Below are 15,567 nucleotides of genomic sequence, written 5' to 3'. Positions count from 1 at the left end.
GCAATAGGCAGAAATACTATGAATTTGAAAATCTACTAAAGATTCATCCCAAGTTAAATGGTATTAAACAAATCAGGGTGTGGCCTCAACTCAACACTCGGAAATTACGGAAAATTCTGACATTTACTTAATAACAGTTTTCCAAAGTGTGGCAAAACTACTTCTTTATTAATAAAAACTTCCATTTGCTGTCTGATTAATATATTTTAAGATGATAACAAGTTCAATGTTTCCCGCCAAAAGTTTCATAACTCCCGTCAGTGAACACCAACAAAATCAGCTGATGTACGATGCACTACCTTATTAATATGTCGTAAAGAAACACTAATTTTCCTCGCTCTGTAAACTCTGGGATTGCTTACCAATGAAGTTATCGAAGTAAAGACGCGAGAATGCCTCTACTGACCTGGTAAAAAATATAAACTTGTAAATTCTTGGGAGCCACTGCCCGATACAAATGGTAAACAAACCCTAACTCTACTTTTGAGTTATATCGGCATATTACTAGATAATGAATAATCCCAACTTCAGTAAATAAAACAAAAGATAAGCTTTTATGCAATTAGGATTATTCTAAATAAAATTTCGTAATGGTAAATTTTCAACAAAAGTATTTGACAATGCATTGTTGGTAAGTGACGTCACAGATGTCGTCTGTTGTCATCACTGGTGCTTCGTGACTTTAGGTTACACCACTTTAGGATTTTGCCCCTTACCATGCTTCTGCCGCCAGATTAGGAAGCTACGGTAAGTTACTGCACTTCATAGTAAAAGGCTCGAGCAAAGGTCCCCCTCGCAGCTTTTGAGCATTATGCATATTGAGGTTTACGTGAGCGACGTATGATTACCCTATGATGATGATGCAGTTCGAGACGTCAGAATGTCATTCCTTGCGGATGGACGTCAGATTATGAGAGGAAATCCTGTACCTTGCTTATATAACCGGTCGAAATAAGTAGTGTCAGCAGTATACCTTGGTTGTAGTTACGTTTCTTTTCACTCGGTAACAAGAGAACTATTTCATTTTTTTGTTTTGAATGAAGGCACTCTTGCACTACGGTACTTTTGGTGATATTTTAAGATACAAAGGAATACTTTTCGAAATTTTGGGTAATTCTTCAGTCTTCATAATGTACATTATGAAAGTGATAAGACACTGATAATTACATTAAGTGGCAGATGGTTCTTTGTATTAATAGGTATATCTTATCAGTCTTTATCTTACGTTACCTCCCGTGCTCACACTTACTTAGTCGTCCCATAGTCCTATAAATTTTGTCACTCGACCTTTTGTTCTATTTTCCTACGTACTTCTCTTCATCTGCTTTCCTTCTCTTCCACACACTGCAGTCATTTTCCTGGAGTCCCCTCATATGGTCATTTTACATAACTAGTGTAAGTACCTGTTTGTCCTGTATGTGGAGAGAGTTTTATGCTCATGGTGCCTCATCTACTGAACCTTCTGTACTCTCACAACTTTTTAAGCATGCTGTCTTCATTTCCTAAATCCTCTTTCAGTCGAGTCCGCTCATCAACCACTCTTTTACTGCACTGTTAGAATTCGTCTTCACTTGAAACATTCCTTAAGTTTCGTTTGTACTTTCATCTTATGTCTTACCACTACAAAGCACTGTTCACTCTCTGTCATTTGTCAGGCTTTGAGACCAGGTCATTTCTCTCTCTTGTCCTTTAACTTATCGTAGCTCAGCTCTAGATCTTCTTTGGATCTTTCCTGTTAGCTGATTGTGCTTCTTGATATAGGGTGACTAAACTTGTGAGGCACATTCTAGTTTTGGCCTTATATAGTGTATGAACAGCTTGAATGCAGTCTTTTATATTTGCAGGCATACTGTTGATCATTTCAACTTATCCATGTGGGACTCTGGTGACAGGTTAGGGATGATGATGACTCCTAAGTCTATCTCACACAAGTTTTTGCCTCTTATTTTCTTCTAGATAACATTCATATCAAATCTTTGATCTATCCTCATTATTTTCAATGTTGTTGTTGAATTTTATCAACCACATATCAGACTAACTTTAGAGTTCATTACTGAGATCTGGTAATAGTAGTGAATGACTCCTTTTAATCTTAGTATATTCACTGACATGCTGGTATGTGAAATTTTCCTGTAAACATTCAGTAGATTTGTGTGCCCATGACTTTTCAATATAATGTAGGAGGGACCAAAGGATGATCATGCATGTCCATATCTTGCACCTTTCCTGGTTGTTCCTAATGGATAAAGAGGGAGTGCAAGCATGGGAAACATAGTTGAGTTTGGGAAGAATGAATGTGAGTAGATTTCCATGATTTAAGGCTCATAGAGTCCAAGTGCCATGAGATGATGAAGAATGCAGAGATAATAGATGGTAAATGTGAGTAAAAGCAAAGTAATGGTGTTTGAAAGGAGAGTGAAAGTATAGACTTTGCAAGGCCTTGTAGACTAAGAGAATAAAGTGTACTGAACTGTAGATTGAGAGAAGAAAGTGTATTGAACTGTATTATAGATATGGAGGGAGAAGACTGGAAGAAGTGACAGAGTTTAAGTATTTAGGAGCTATCTTGGTTAAGTATGGTCATATGGAAGGAGAAATAAGGGAGGGAACAGTACTGGGTAGAAGAATCACTGGGTCCTTTAATAGAAGTATGAAGGTTAGAGGTGTAAGTATGGAAGTGAAGAAGGGATTAAGGGATAGTTCTCCCTACCTTGACCCAAGCAATTGAAACACAGACATGGGAGTAGTGATAGAGGTAAAAAATCTAGGCTGTGGAATTGTGGTTTAGGCATGTGTAAAGAATGTAAGGTGGAAAGTTTACAATGAAAGTATAGGATGGTATGATTAAAGTGGTTGGTGTGAGAGGAAGGCCCCATTTGACGAGGAAATACAGTGGAAGAGTACTGGGGAGAGAGAAATGGAGGAAGAATGCATGGAATGGTGTATGCAAGGAAGGCATTTAAGCGTGGGGATAAGTGGAGACTCTTTTGATGCAGCCACCCCTTGATGGGGATTCCCAGAGGGAATGTGCAACAGAGATATAGATAAATGGATTTAATGGTGGTATTAACATGTTATTGCTAGCTTAGTTTACATCCAAGAGTGGCACTGAGAAGCTAGGTGACATGAATAACCTGGAGAGGGCTAGGGTCTTGGACCTTGTGTGTTACTGTTTTAACTTTCTGATTCATACTTCAAACTTATTTGCTAACTTTAGGAGGGGTTTAGCATTTGGGTTGGAAGTTAGTTAAGTGGTTCTCAAGAATAAAATCATTTAAAGCATGAGTGTGTTTATCCCTGATGTATGTACTAATACTCTCCACTTGACCAAATATGGAGTGAGAAGATATTTAAACATATAATTTTGAAGTTAATGTGTCCTTACAGGCTGCAACCATGAGTGGAAGAGACGGCAGCCCAAAGATTACGTTGGCTCTGCTGAAGGGTCGGGCTTCTAACCAGAGTGTACCAAGCATTAGCTTTAGGTTCAATACTACTGCTGAAAATATTACACAAGTGTCTGATCCTGAAGAAGGTTGGTTGAGCACTGTGGGATATTTGATTAATTATTATACTGTTTGCACTGATTGCTGTGGTAGTATGTATCTAATAGAAGGTTACCAGGAGCATGTGATAAGTTCTTCTGAAGTGTAGGGATAAGAATTTAATATACTTCAGGTACACTTTAATTTCATTCATTTCATTCACTGTGCATAGAGAGTTGTATACAGTTTGATATGGCAGTCCCAGCAATATTAGATGGATGCGAGGCATGCGATATAGATGAGGATGTGTGGAGAAGGGTGGATGTGGTGGAAGTGAAATGTTTGACAACAGTAAGTTGTGTGAAGTGGTTTGCTTGAGTAATTAATTAAAGGGGGCTGAAGAGGGTGTGCTGAAATGGACTGGACATGTGGAGAGAATGAGTGAGGAAAGGGTAACAAAGAGGATATATTTGTCAGAAGTGGATGGAACAACAAGAATGGAGAGACCAATTTGGAGATGAAAGGATGGAGTGAAAAAGATTTTGAGTGATCAGGGACTGAACATGCAAGAGGGTGAAAGGCATGCAGGGATAGAGTGAATTGGAATGATGTGGTATAGAGGGTTTTAAGTGCTTTCATTGAACTGAACTATGGCATGTGAAGCAGCTGGATTAAACCATGGAAAGGTCTTTGGGGCCTGGTTGTGGACAGGGAGCTGTGACTTCAATATATTATGCATGATAGCTACAGAATGGATGTGAACGAATGTGGCCTTTCTTTGTCTGTTCCTGGCACTACCTTGCTCATGAAAGAAATGGGGGATCTTTTGTTTTTGGTTGTGATACACCTTGAGGTTTTAGTAATTATCTTAGTAAGGTGAAGGAGTAAATTTATGGAATATATTATGTAATGGCTAGTTTGATTTTAATTCTCATTATTTTATTGCAGAAGAAGAAGATATATCAAGTGAAGCATCCTTTGGATCATCTTTAGAAGCAAGCTCTGCTGGTGTAGTTCGTGCAGAGTCCTTGCGAGATGCATCTCCAGTAAAGGAGTATCTTGGTCGTTCCTTTGGAAAACGTTCTTCCAGCTTAGACAGTAATAGTGCTCCCTTAGTTGACCCTCCACCATCTAAGCCTTCTGAGAGTGGAGGCCTCTTCTCTAGAATCACCAAAACTTTTGAGGAGAAGATTAATGAAATTCGAAAAGAAAAAGAGAAAGATGGCAAAATTGAAAAAGAAAAGGAAAAAGATTGTTTATTCATAAGTGGGGAGGGTTCTACAGAAAGTGATGGTGGTTCTGTTAGTGGGGACAAATCTCCTACATCAAAAGACAGAAAAGCCATTGATATTGTACAAAGAACAGTTGATGAGGAAAAGGCCTTAAAAACAGATTTGACTGGATCCCCCCCTAAGACTAAAACCAGTATTGTGCAAGACATAACTGAACATACAAGCAAAATAAAATCTGAGTTAGGAAACATCAGACCAAAACTCTCAGAACTACGACATCGACGAAGTAGTAAGGAAAGTGCAAAGAACAGTAAAGACAACTCGAAGAATAAACCATTTGCATTTACTTCTCTGCTAGGACGAGATGAAGGTTTAGGGGAGGAAATGCTACTAGAATGTGATGAAGCTGAAGTAGATAGAGCAGTGGAGGCACATGAAGATCCTAGTGTATTTCATGAAGACCTTGCAGTGATGGATGGTGAGGTAGTGTCCTCAGAAAAGGACAAAGAAAATGTTGACCAAAGTAAATCTCCAACTCCAGAGTCTTCTCCAAAAAAGAGAAAGCCTTCATTAATGGCAGAAATAGTAAAAGATGAGACATTTAGAGAACGTTTTCTGCACACAGTTAATACATTACCAGTGACAGCATCTACACTCTCAAAAGTTTCACTAGCTGTGTTTTGTTTGTGCTTTGTACTACCAATACCACGGTTTCTGGCTGGCTTATTTGTTGGAATGATGGTGTCTGGGTTGGTTTTTTACTGCCTCCTTCACCTCTTGAAGCCCCAGATGTAGAGCTACCTCCTCCTGATGATGGACCAGTTTTATTAACACTTCCCACATACGAAGACAAGCAGCTATATAAGGTTGGTATGCTGAATTTAATGTATGCGTACAATTTGCTCTTGACATTACCTTGCTAAAGCAGGAAGGGCCACATTTGCTCTTGTCCATGCAGTTCACCTAAACTGCAGCCCCCTATTCACAACCATAGACCTTTCCATGGTTTCCCCATGTCACTTCACATGCACTACTTCAGGCCATTGACAGCATGTTGACCCCTTCATACCACGGTGTTCCAATTCTCTTATCTCGTGTATGCCTTTCACCCTCCTTCACGTTAAGGCCCCAGTCACTCAAAATCTTTTTCACCCCATCCTTCCATCTCCAGTTTGGTCTCCCCCTTTCCCTTATCCTCTCTACTTCTGACTCATATATCCTCTTGTGTCCTCTTGGACACATATCCATTATTTGGTGTCTGTCATTTGTTGTTGTCCACCCAGTAACTTTCCACATTTCACTCTTCTCCAAAACTTTTGGGCTAATTTAAATCAAACAGCTGGGATGGTCTTTAGTTGGCCCCTTTTCAGAATTGTTCAGTGATGGCCAACCACTTTCTAAGAAAGCCAGGTGAATGTTATAGGCTCTTGTGAGCTTCTCTTATTTGTATGCTTCATCTGTTCAATATTTCTGATTAAAACTTCATATTGTGCACTCTTTCCTCTTCATTCACCTCCATTTCTTGAAGATTTAGCTTCTTTCAAAATCTCTTTTTCTCCACAAATCCTCATTCCCCTTTACTAAATCTCTCTCCATAAACACCTCCTTACAATGCAGTACTTCATGACAATAGCAGATGCTAATAATGCACTCTGTAACTGCCTTCACATTGCCACAACCTTGTCTTGTACTGTTTCATTGTATTCTTTCAGCACATCTATCCTCTCTTGGAAGTTAAATTTTAGTTTTACTCATCATCATTGATTTAACCTTGTCATTTTTCATTCACATTTCAATTCCTACACCTTCTAAAATAATAGGCAGCTTTTTGTATAACTACCACCTAAAATGACAACCCTTGGCAAACCCTTCTATAAACCACATATCATGCTTACTGCCAGTCATATTCTTTCTCAAAAGAACTTTAAGTTTTGAATTTGTTCACTATTAAAAAAAGGATTAGTTGATAAGAGCTTTAGGTGAGAACCAAGTATAAAGTGAAGGAATAGTAAAAGAAAGCAGTGTTTTGAAAGTGGTACATATACTTTGTGAAGTATTTGATCACTTTTGTAGACCACTATATTTGTAAGTTTAGGTATTTGTAAATAAGCTAATGAAGTTATGCCTTTACATACCTGCATTCACTCCATAGAATCTGAAATGTTCTTATCACAGGGTTGGATGAATGAGTTAATGGACTACACCCCTGACACCTACCATGTGTCTCTTACCCACTCTGTTTATGTAAGGCTTCAGGGATCTAAACTTCAGATGGACCATCCCAGAGGTTTGTTGAACATTTTAAGTTGGATTTTACTGTAAGGCATGCTCAGAAAGATTTAGCAAAATGTGTAAAATAGAATGGGGAAAGGTATCTTAATGGTTAAAGGATAGCAGGTAATGAACGTTTCTGGGAATTGGACATTCTTGCCCATTTGCAAACCCATGAGGTTGAGTTGGAACCCCAGCTTTACAGCATTAATTGCCTAAAAATGTTCATATGTGGAGCTAATTCATTCAATTTCACTGGAGTATGAATTGAAGAAAACTTGAAAGATTTGCGAGACATTGACCTACAGATGCCAAACTCTCATCCTATACTCTGCACATAGGTAATCATAGGAAAATACTAACCATTTCATGGTAGTGATTATTGATTCATGTTATTTTCATGGGAGACCTTGTGGTATATGTCAGTGTGGTTAAGGAGCAAATGTCACAGATGAGCCTTGTCTTGTCCCTCCAAAAAGAAAAATAATATATAAATGAAATAAAGTGAAATTCCTTGAATTGCATTTGCTAGACTATGGTTATGAAATGTAACTCACCCTGTGTAGATGACGTGTGTCATCTCTTAGGGTTCATTGACAGTGATATCTCCATTGTGGTTTGTCCTGCAAGTATGAAGTATTCTAAAGGAAAAAAAAATGGTATTAAGACCTAACCCTATGTTTGTTGTGTGAGGAACAAGCGATACAGACTCATCAAAGTTTACATCTCAGATGTTTTTGTGAAAATTGATGTTGACTGCTTCTGGTTGTGCTGTAATTATTTCAGACAATTACCCAGTTAGGATTATATAGAGGGGAGGTCATCTTCAAACTTCAGATAACAATGAAGTGCTTATTGAGTGTGATTTGTCTAAGTTAAATTTATTATGATAACTTTGGTTTATCTTAGGAAAAATATGCCATTCCAAATACCAGTAGCTTATAGACAACACAGGAAAAATATGCCATTCCAAATACCAGTAGCTTATAGACAACACAGTTCTAAGAGTACCAGCATTACAGATAGGAAAATATGTTGATAACCAGAAAGTTAAGTGGTATGCTTTTTGCATATCAAATACATGATTTACTTTGCTAGCCTTTTTTTTTTTTTCTTTTTTTATTCTTGAAAATTTGAGATATGCATGTGTTTCAGAAACTGATATTATGATCTCTCTTCTTTAAACAGTTGTTCCTTATTTAATTTTCCTCGCATGTACCAATCTCCCACTATACAGAATATTTTTGTTAATTCTTGCCATAGGTTAAACTTAATTTGAGGTGTTTTCCAGGAAAAGTTCCTAAGCATGCAAGATTGAAAGAAGAAATTCGTAACACAGTATTTACACACCATAGAGAGTATGATATTGCTGGCTGTCAAGTTATGTTGTTACCAAGGAATTTGCCAAGGAGATGGTAAGCAGATATCTTTTTGATATGAAATTCATATTTCTGATGTAGAATTTAATTGCACTTGAGTTTCAGTTGTGTTCCTTAGTGAAGTAAATTATCATTAAATACTTTTGTAATCAAAACTAATTTTCTTTTTGTCAAAAACATATGGCTGTAAGTCTCTAAATTGTTTAGCATCTAAGAATTTTAGATATGTTAAGAGCACTTCAAAAGATTTGCGCACTTCAAAAGATTTGCATATTTATGGGTTTATGTTAAATTTTTTATCATATTTGTATAGAGTTATATGTCCATTTAGTAGTCTTACTAAAGCTAGATAATGCTAGCATCATGTATCATGATTTAAAGAAAGTCATTCTTTTTTAAGGTTGTGGAGCCGTAAGTACCCAATATGCATCCGTCTTCAAGCTGGATCTAAAGAAAGTTCACCCTCACCGGTTTCTATTGCATCAACACCCACTGGTTCAGCACATGGCAGTCCCACACATTTTGCAAGCTCAAGTGAGCAGCTGTACTTAGTTGTATGCTATTATGTTTTTTTAAACCTGTGATAATAGATATACTGACAAAGTTCTGAATTTAATTAATGATTTTTTTTAAGCAATATTGAAGGAGGCACGTTAAGCAGTACTCTTCACCAAACATTGATATAGGAAACCTAACCATAACAATGTAATGAAGTTACAGATAGTCATCTCCTAGACCTGCCTTCAACTTGATAATTAAATTTGAGAATACCACAAGTTGACCAAACGATCAGAAACCTTAGGTTTTAAGTGTTACTTCACTTAAAAAAGAAAATGCTTTGATTTCACCAGTGAACGTATCTTCACTAAATGGCCATATAAGGGGTTGCCTATTATTAATTCATCACATGCAACCAATACTCTTACTTTTGTCTTACTGTTTCCAAACAGAATCACAAATCACAGTATATGATTAGAAATGTTTTCTGTTAAGTGTATTGACTCTTCCCATCTTTATGAAATTCCTCAACAGAGTTGACACCTGACTGTCTCTTGGTGGGTATGATTGAAAATATTTGCTTTATTCAAGTCAAAATGACATTTGCTTTACTCAAGTCAAAATGACAAGTAAATGGTAGCCCATTTTACAGATGTTATTTTGCCCATATGTTGTCAGCTGCTATTAAGGTTAGGGATTTCTGAGCCATTTTAACCATATTTAAGATACCATAAATACTGATGCACACTGACCATTCTCTTTTTTGTCTGATCTGGAAACTATGACCACTGATTTATTTAGCTGTTAGAATTGACACTTTTTGTCCTTATTGTGGGAAGTGCATGACAGCCACTATTTGAACTTCCCAGTTCAAATTTGTGACTGTTAATAAAGTGTATAGGCAGTAATAAAGATTTTTATATTTGATTTCTTCATTGTGTCATAGTAGCTGGGGATGAATATTCCTGGTGCCACACAGAATGGGTCAACATTAAATGACACTTTTTAAGATCTGTTTGATACTTTTGTGCTTAGCATGATTTTCTGTGTAGTATACAAATATTGTAACTGTATTAAAGCTTTAGGAATATTTGTTCAACAGTTCTTGGGCGACAGGGTAGCTCTGAGAGCGGAGAGGGAAATTGGAGCTTGGAAAACAATAAATCATCTGGGGAAGATGACCTGATGACATCATCCCTTGATATGGCTTCATTTGAAGAGGTGACAGAGGATATGTGTCAAGAGAAGTCCTTGTACCTCTTTGCTCGCACTGATCGTGAGAAAGATGACTGGTAAGTCTGATGAAAAAAAAAGAAATGTAATGGATATGACATGAAAATAGCATAAAATACACTGTTAGAAGATGACCTTATGCATCAGTTAGCTTCTAAGATCCATTTTCCCATCTGTTCTTTCAATTATCTCTTGGGAATATCCTTAACTTCCTTTTCTCTGTTACTATACAATGTATTTGAAGCTCTTAGTCATTTCAAATCAATCCCCTAATAATTGTGTAAGTAATATCCTAAAGCTTCATATTACAATCACATAACTTTTCAGACCAATCATCTTTCACCAGAATTGGTGAAATTCCTTTGTACCATCATATGCACCATTGAACAAATCTGACTTCAAACCCCTTAGTCGATTCCTTTCAAATTCTTGTTCATTTCTCAACTTTGTTTTATACATGCCTGTCTTTAGTGCTTTTCATAAAGTATCCATCCCCTGCAACTTTTATATCCTTCCTTTATTCTTCAAAACATTCTATTCAGTAATAAGAATTTATTCTTGAAGGCTGATTATCAAGAATATGTAGTTTTGCCCTATTTTTGAAAGATTGAAATAGCTTGTTGTGGTATGTATTCTGCCCTACTTTTCTTTTTTATACTGAATACTTAATGTCATGAATTAATTGTATTTACATGAGTTTCAACATCAGTCTTTCATTCCTGTAGATAGTGACATACCTAAACATTATGTTTGTCTTGTATCTAGAAAGAACAATAAGTTAACTTAAGTGGTATATTTTGTCTTAGGGATCATGGTATGACTTGTTCAGTTAGTGTTTTTTTTATAGCCCTTTCCTGCAGTAGCAAGGAACAGATGAAGAATGGCCACAATTGCCCACATCCACTTTTAAGCCATCATGTAAACTGAATCAAATCCAGACCCTCCTGTGCACAACCAAGTCTGACATACCTTTCCATGGTTTCCTGACTGTTTTGTATGCCCTGGTTCAGCCCATTTACAGCATGTCAATGCTGTCAGTGTGCTGAATTAGGGCATATCTGCATATCACATTTCTTGTATACCACGTAGCTCCAGTTTATTCTTTCACGTAGAGCAATGTTTCACTCTGGAAACTTTAAAGAATTAAGGTACAAACTTTCTGAGTGACACTAAGTCCTTGGCATTGTGATGTATTTCACATGAATTCATATTTTCAGCTTACATGTATTCATTTCCAGTAGTAAAGTATTACAAGATATCATTATTATTATTCAGATATTAGGCATGTCTCAATGCTGTCTTTGTGAAATACCTTTCAAATTGTATCCCATCCACTGTCAAAGTATGTTTCAATTTGTATCCCAACCACATGCACTCAAAATGGCTGTGATTTAGTGCCTGCTTTTTTCATAGTTATCTCTGTTTCTTACATTCTGCTTGATGCTAATTTCAAGAAAATTAATGTCAAAATAAGTTGCACACCTCAGCAAGTGTTAAATGAGGATGAGACTGGATTATTTTAGAAAAAATGCTGGCCAAGTCATTTATGAAAAGGGTGGAAAAGCATACTCCAAGGATCAAGGTCACCTAAGATTGTTTGATGATTTTACTGACAGGGAAAGGTGTGAGACTCAATTTAATCTCTTGAGTATTTCATTCTGAAAATCCCAGGATTATGAAAAGCTCTCTAAAGTCTGCATTCTCAAAGAAAAAACAGAGATATCTGAGAAAAGCACATAGCACTCCGACCTTGAAGCATTAATGTGGGATGCTTTGGCTTAGGCTCTGGCAACAAACGGAAAATAATTGGCAGCCTTTGGAAACTCGTGTATCATTTTGTTGGAAAACTTAATTATGTAGGTGTTTGAATTTTGGATGTCTTAGAGCTAAGCATATTTGAATCTGAGATCTAACTGTATTTAAAGTTTGTTGTGGTCCTTATTTAGTTAATATCATCAGGGATATGGGAGACCAAAAATGTAACATACATACCTTATGTTTGTTGTGGAAGACTACTCTGAGAGAAAGGACCTGGGTGCTTAAAATCCAACCTCATGTAGCATCACTTTCAAAAAATTTGAACAAAGACAGGGGCTAGACAAGAATTTTTCCTGAGGTTTAGTTCTGTTTCTATTTCTACCTTACTAAGGAGGGAAAAGGTAAGCAGTTTTTAGAAAAAAACAGTGATAGTAATAGTTCTGTTAAGAGCAATGTGATTTATCAGATGTGTTGGTTATGCCTTGTTTTTGTAGGGGTCATTATTTTTTTCTGTAATTCATGTTTTTTCCTTCTCTGTGCAGGCTTTGTATGAATTTTGACTTGCTTTGTGGATTATACCTCTCATGATATAGAAGTCATTTCATTCCTCCTTGTAGACAGCGAAAAAGTTGAGTTGGGCTTATAATATATTTGGAATTCAGTATTCTAGTCAAGCACAAACATTTTTTTTTGGTCAGAAATGGTCATCATATGCCATTATGTAAATCGTTTTTTTGAGCAAAAATTTGTACATTTGAGGATTTTTATTTGTCAAAATTTATACATCATCAGGTTTCGACGCTTAGTAGCAGCATCAGAACTTAGTTTGAAGGCACAGTCATCACCTAGTCACAAACCTACAAGTCAAGATGTAGGGGATACTGTGCTTCTTGAAGGGATACCAGAATCTCCTTTCAGCCAAGGAAAAGAACAACAGCAGCAGGCAAGTAAAAATTATATAAAGCAGATTCCTTATAAATTCAAGATATGGGTAAAGGTCTGTATCTGAAACATATTACAGTTAGTATTTGAAGCCTTGCTGAGACCCTAGTTACCTCAGATAACTTGTCAGCAGTTTGTATTTTGTGGGTAATCTGGATTACTGGAAAAGCAAGTCTTACACATAATGAGAATATGTGTCGTCATAGAATTATCTTTAACACATGATAAAGGTGGATTGGTTGGTTGATGCAGCTTAACGTTAACAGTATTATTGACCTTGTCAGTTGATAGGTCAATTCCAAACAATCAGCCACCTTTGCAACATCTGATTAGTATGCTGTAAGAATTGCAGTAAAATTATTCCAACTATATCCTAAATATGATGTTAAAAACTATGTGTTGAATCTCTTGGACTCTAATGGGGTTGAGGAGACATTTTAATGTTAATTGCACGGTGTGGTTTGATACAGGATTGTAGAATATAGATAGAGAAAAAGGAATGATTGAGTGTTTTTTATTGAATAAAATTTGAATTTTGACAGCAAAATTATCCTAAGATGACTATTATGACTTGTAGAAATAAGGTCTGCAAAAGAATTTGTTACTGTGAAATAATAGTGACTAATTCTTTTTCATTGGCAAAGTACATGAATTGTTCTTTAAGTGTTTCTTTTAGCTAATAGAACTTTTGATTTAATACATGTTGGTAAATTAGTCGGTTTTGAATCTGCAAAAACATAAAAAGCTCATAAATTTTTCGTGGTTCACAGGAAGGTGCAGCTTCAACTCCACCTGAAATGAATTTTGAACGCTACATGGCCCGGTTACTTTATCAGCCTGGTGGCATGTCATCTGATGGAACGCCAGGTCCAGCAAATGTAGCCTGGATTAATGCTTTGGCTGGACGACTCTTTTATGATTTTTTACGTAACCCCTATTGGGCCAACAAAGTAAGTGAACATTGTCATGAAAAATTTATCCTCATCATAATGTATAATTAACCCTTTTTTAGGAATCAGTTTTGAGATGGTATTTTGTAGATACTTTAGAGTGTGCACGAAAGACTTTGAAATGCTGTCTGCGGCTTCCCCAGTGGAAGTAGTGCAGAGGGAAAGTTGATTAGAATGGTGAGCCATTTTTGTGATGTGTATAAGAGGAGGATGCATAAAATGAATGCAAATAAAAGCAAGATGGTAATTTCTGAAAGGAATAGATCACAGTGTAATACTTTCTACAAGGTGGAGAACTGGAAGTTATGGATGAGTTTAGATGTGTAGGAGGAAAGTTTAGTGAGGATGCTAATAGGAAAGCTGAAGTTGAATGTCATAATGAAAGGGAGAAAAAATGAGATGAGCAATGATGGCTTTGGTTATAAGGAAAACTTTAAGCATAGAGTGTGCAAGAATCTTGTATTAGGATTGATCACAAATATCTTCTTTTTTTCATACTTGATCACTGTTTCCCATGTTAGCAAGATTGCCAGGAACAGACAGAGAAAGGCCATGTCTGCTAGCATTCATTCACAAGCTGTCATGTGTTATACACTGAAACCATAGCTCCTCAGGCCGCACAGACCTTTCCACAGTTTACCTCAGATGCTTTACATGCCCTGGTATAGTCCATGACAGCACATTGACCCCAGTTTACCACATCATTCCAAATAACTCGATCCTATGCCTGCCTTTCACCTGTTCTGTGTTTTCTATCTCATTCTCGTATCTTCCCTGATGATGAGATCATTACACGAATGAATGGCGATGGGAATGAATAAGGGCAGACAGTATGAATTATGTACATGTGTATATATGTATATGTCTGGGTGTGTATATATATGTACACGTTGAGATGTATAGATATTTATATGTGCTGTGTGTGGACATGTATGTATATCCATGTGTATGTGGGTGGGTTGGGCCATTCTTTCGTATGTTTCCTAGGCGTTACCTCGCTAACGCGGGAGACAGCGACAAAGCAAAATAAAATGAATAAATATAAAATATATATTATCCCTGGGATAGGAGAGAAAGAATACTTTCCACGTATTCCCTGCGTGTCATAGAAGGCAACTAAAAGGGGAGGGAGCAGGGGGCTGGAAATCCTCCCCTCTCACTTTTTTAATTTTCGAAAAGAAGGAACAAAGAAGGGGGCCAGGTGAGGATAATCCCTCAAAGCTCAGTCCTCTGTTCTTAACGCTACTCACTAACGCGGGAAATGGCAAATAGTATATATATATATATATATATGGCATTTATGGATCTGGATAAGGCATATGATAGGGTTGATAGAGATGCTTTGTAGAGGGTCTTAAGGATGTATGGGGTGGGAGGAAAGCTGCTAGAAGTGGTGAGAAGTTTTTATCAATAGTGTATGCCATGTGTACGAGTAACAAAAGAGGAGAGAAGGTCTGTGGTAGGGGTGTGTGATGTCACCATGGCTCTTTTAATTTGTTTATGGATGGGATGGTTAGGGAGGTAAATGCAAGAATTTTTGGAGAGTGGGGTGAGTATGCAGTCTGTTGGGGATGAGGGCCTGGAAAGTGAGTCAGTTGTTGTTCACCAGTGATACAGTGCTGGTGGCAGACTCGAATGAGAAACTGCAAAAGTTGGAGGAAAAAATATGTGAAAAGGGAAAGTTGAGTGTAAATGTGAATATGAGCAAGATTATTATGTTCAGAAGAGTTAAGGAACAAGCTAGTAGGGATGTAAGTTTGAATGGAGAAAAATTGGAGGAAGTGAAGTAATTTAGATATCTGGGAGTGGACTTGGCATC

At 36.9% G+C, this 15,567-nt stretch overlaps 2 protein-coding genes across 3 annotated transcripts in view; one reads left to right on the top strand and one right to left on the bottom strand.

The window, feature by feature from the left end:
• The window catches only part of LOC139761855 (uncharacterized), a 34,785-nt gene extending 34,306 nt beyond the window's left edge, over positions 1-479 (bottom strand). Inside the window, exon 1 of one of the 2 annotated variants that reach the window (XM_071686391.1) lies at positions 363-479. The gene's annotated coding sequence lies outside the window, so the exon portion shown is untranslated. The remainder of the gene's footprint in view (positions 1-362) is intronic. The other variant, XM_071686390.1, reaches the window with a different exon arrangement.
• A 158-nt stretch (positions 480-637) lies between these two features.
• Positions 638-15,567, top strand: part of LOC139761850 (testis-expressed protein 2) — a 28,874-nt gene continuing 13,944 nt past the window's right edge. Inside the window, 10 exon segments of the mRNA XM_071686384.1 lie at positions 638-747; positions 3,388-3,535; positions 4,434-5,501; positions 5,504-5,583; positions 6,893-7,004; positions 8,280-8,403; positions 8,768-8,901; positions 9,968-10,157; positions 12,649-12,799; positions 13,569-13,748. Of these exon segments, the coding sequence (XP_071542485.1) occupies positions 3,397-3,535; positions 4,434-5,501; positions 5,504-5,583; positions 6,893-7,004; positions 8,280-8,403; positions 8,768-8,901; positions 9,968-10,157; positions 12,649-12,799; positions 13,569-13,748 (2,178 nt within the window). The 5' untranslated portion in view covers positions 638-747; positions 3,388-3,396.

The sequence above is a fragment of the Panulirus ornatus genome, chromosome 42, assembly GCF_036320965.1.
Source record: "Panulirus ornatus isolate Po-2019 chromosome 42, ASM3632096v1, whole genome shotgun sequence".
Taxonomy (NCBI): Eukaryota; Metazoa; Arthropoda; class Malacostraca; order Decapoda; family Palinuridae; genus Panulirus; species Panulirus ornatus.
Note: the sequence above shows the minus strand (reverse complement) of the source record. Positions and strands in the feature narration are given on the sequence as shown.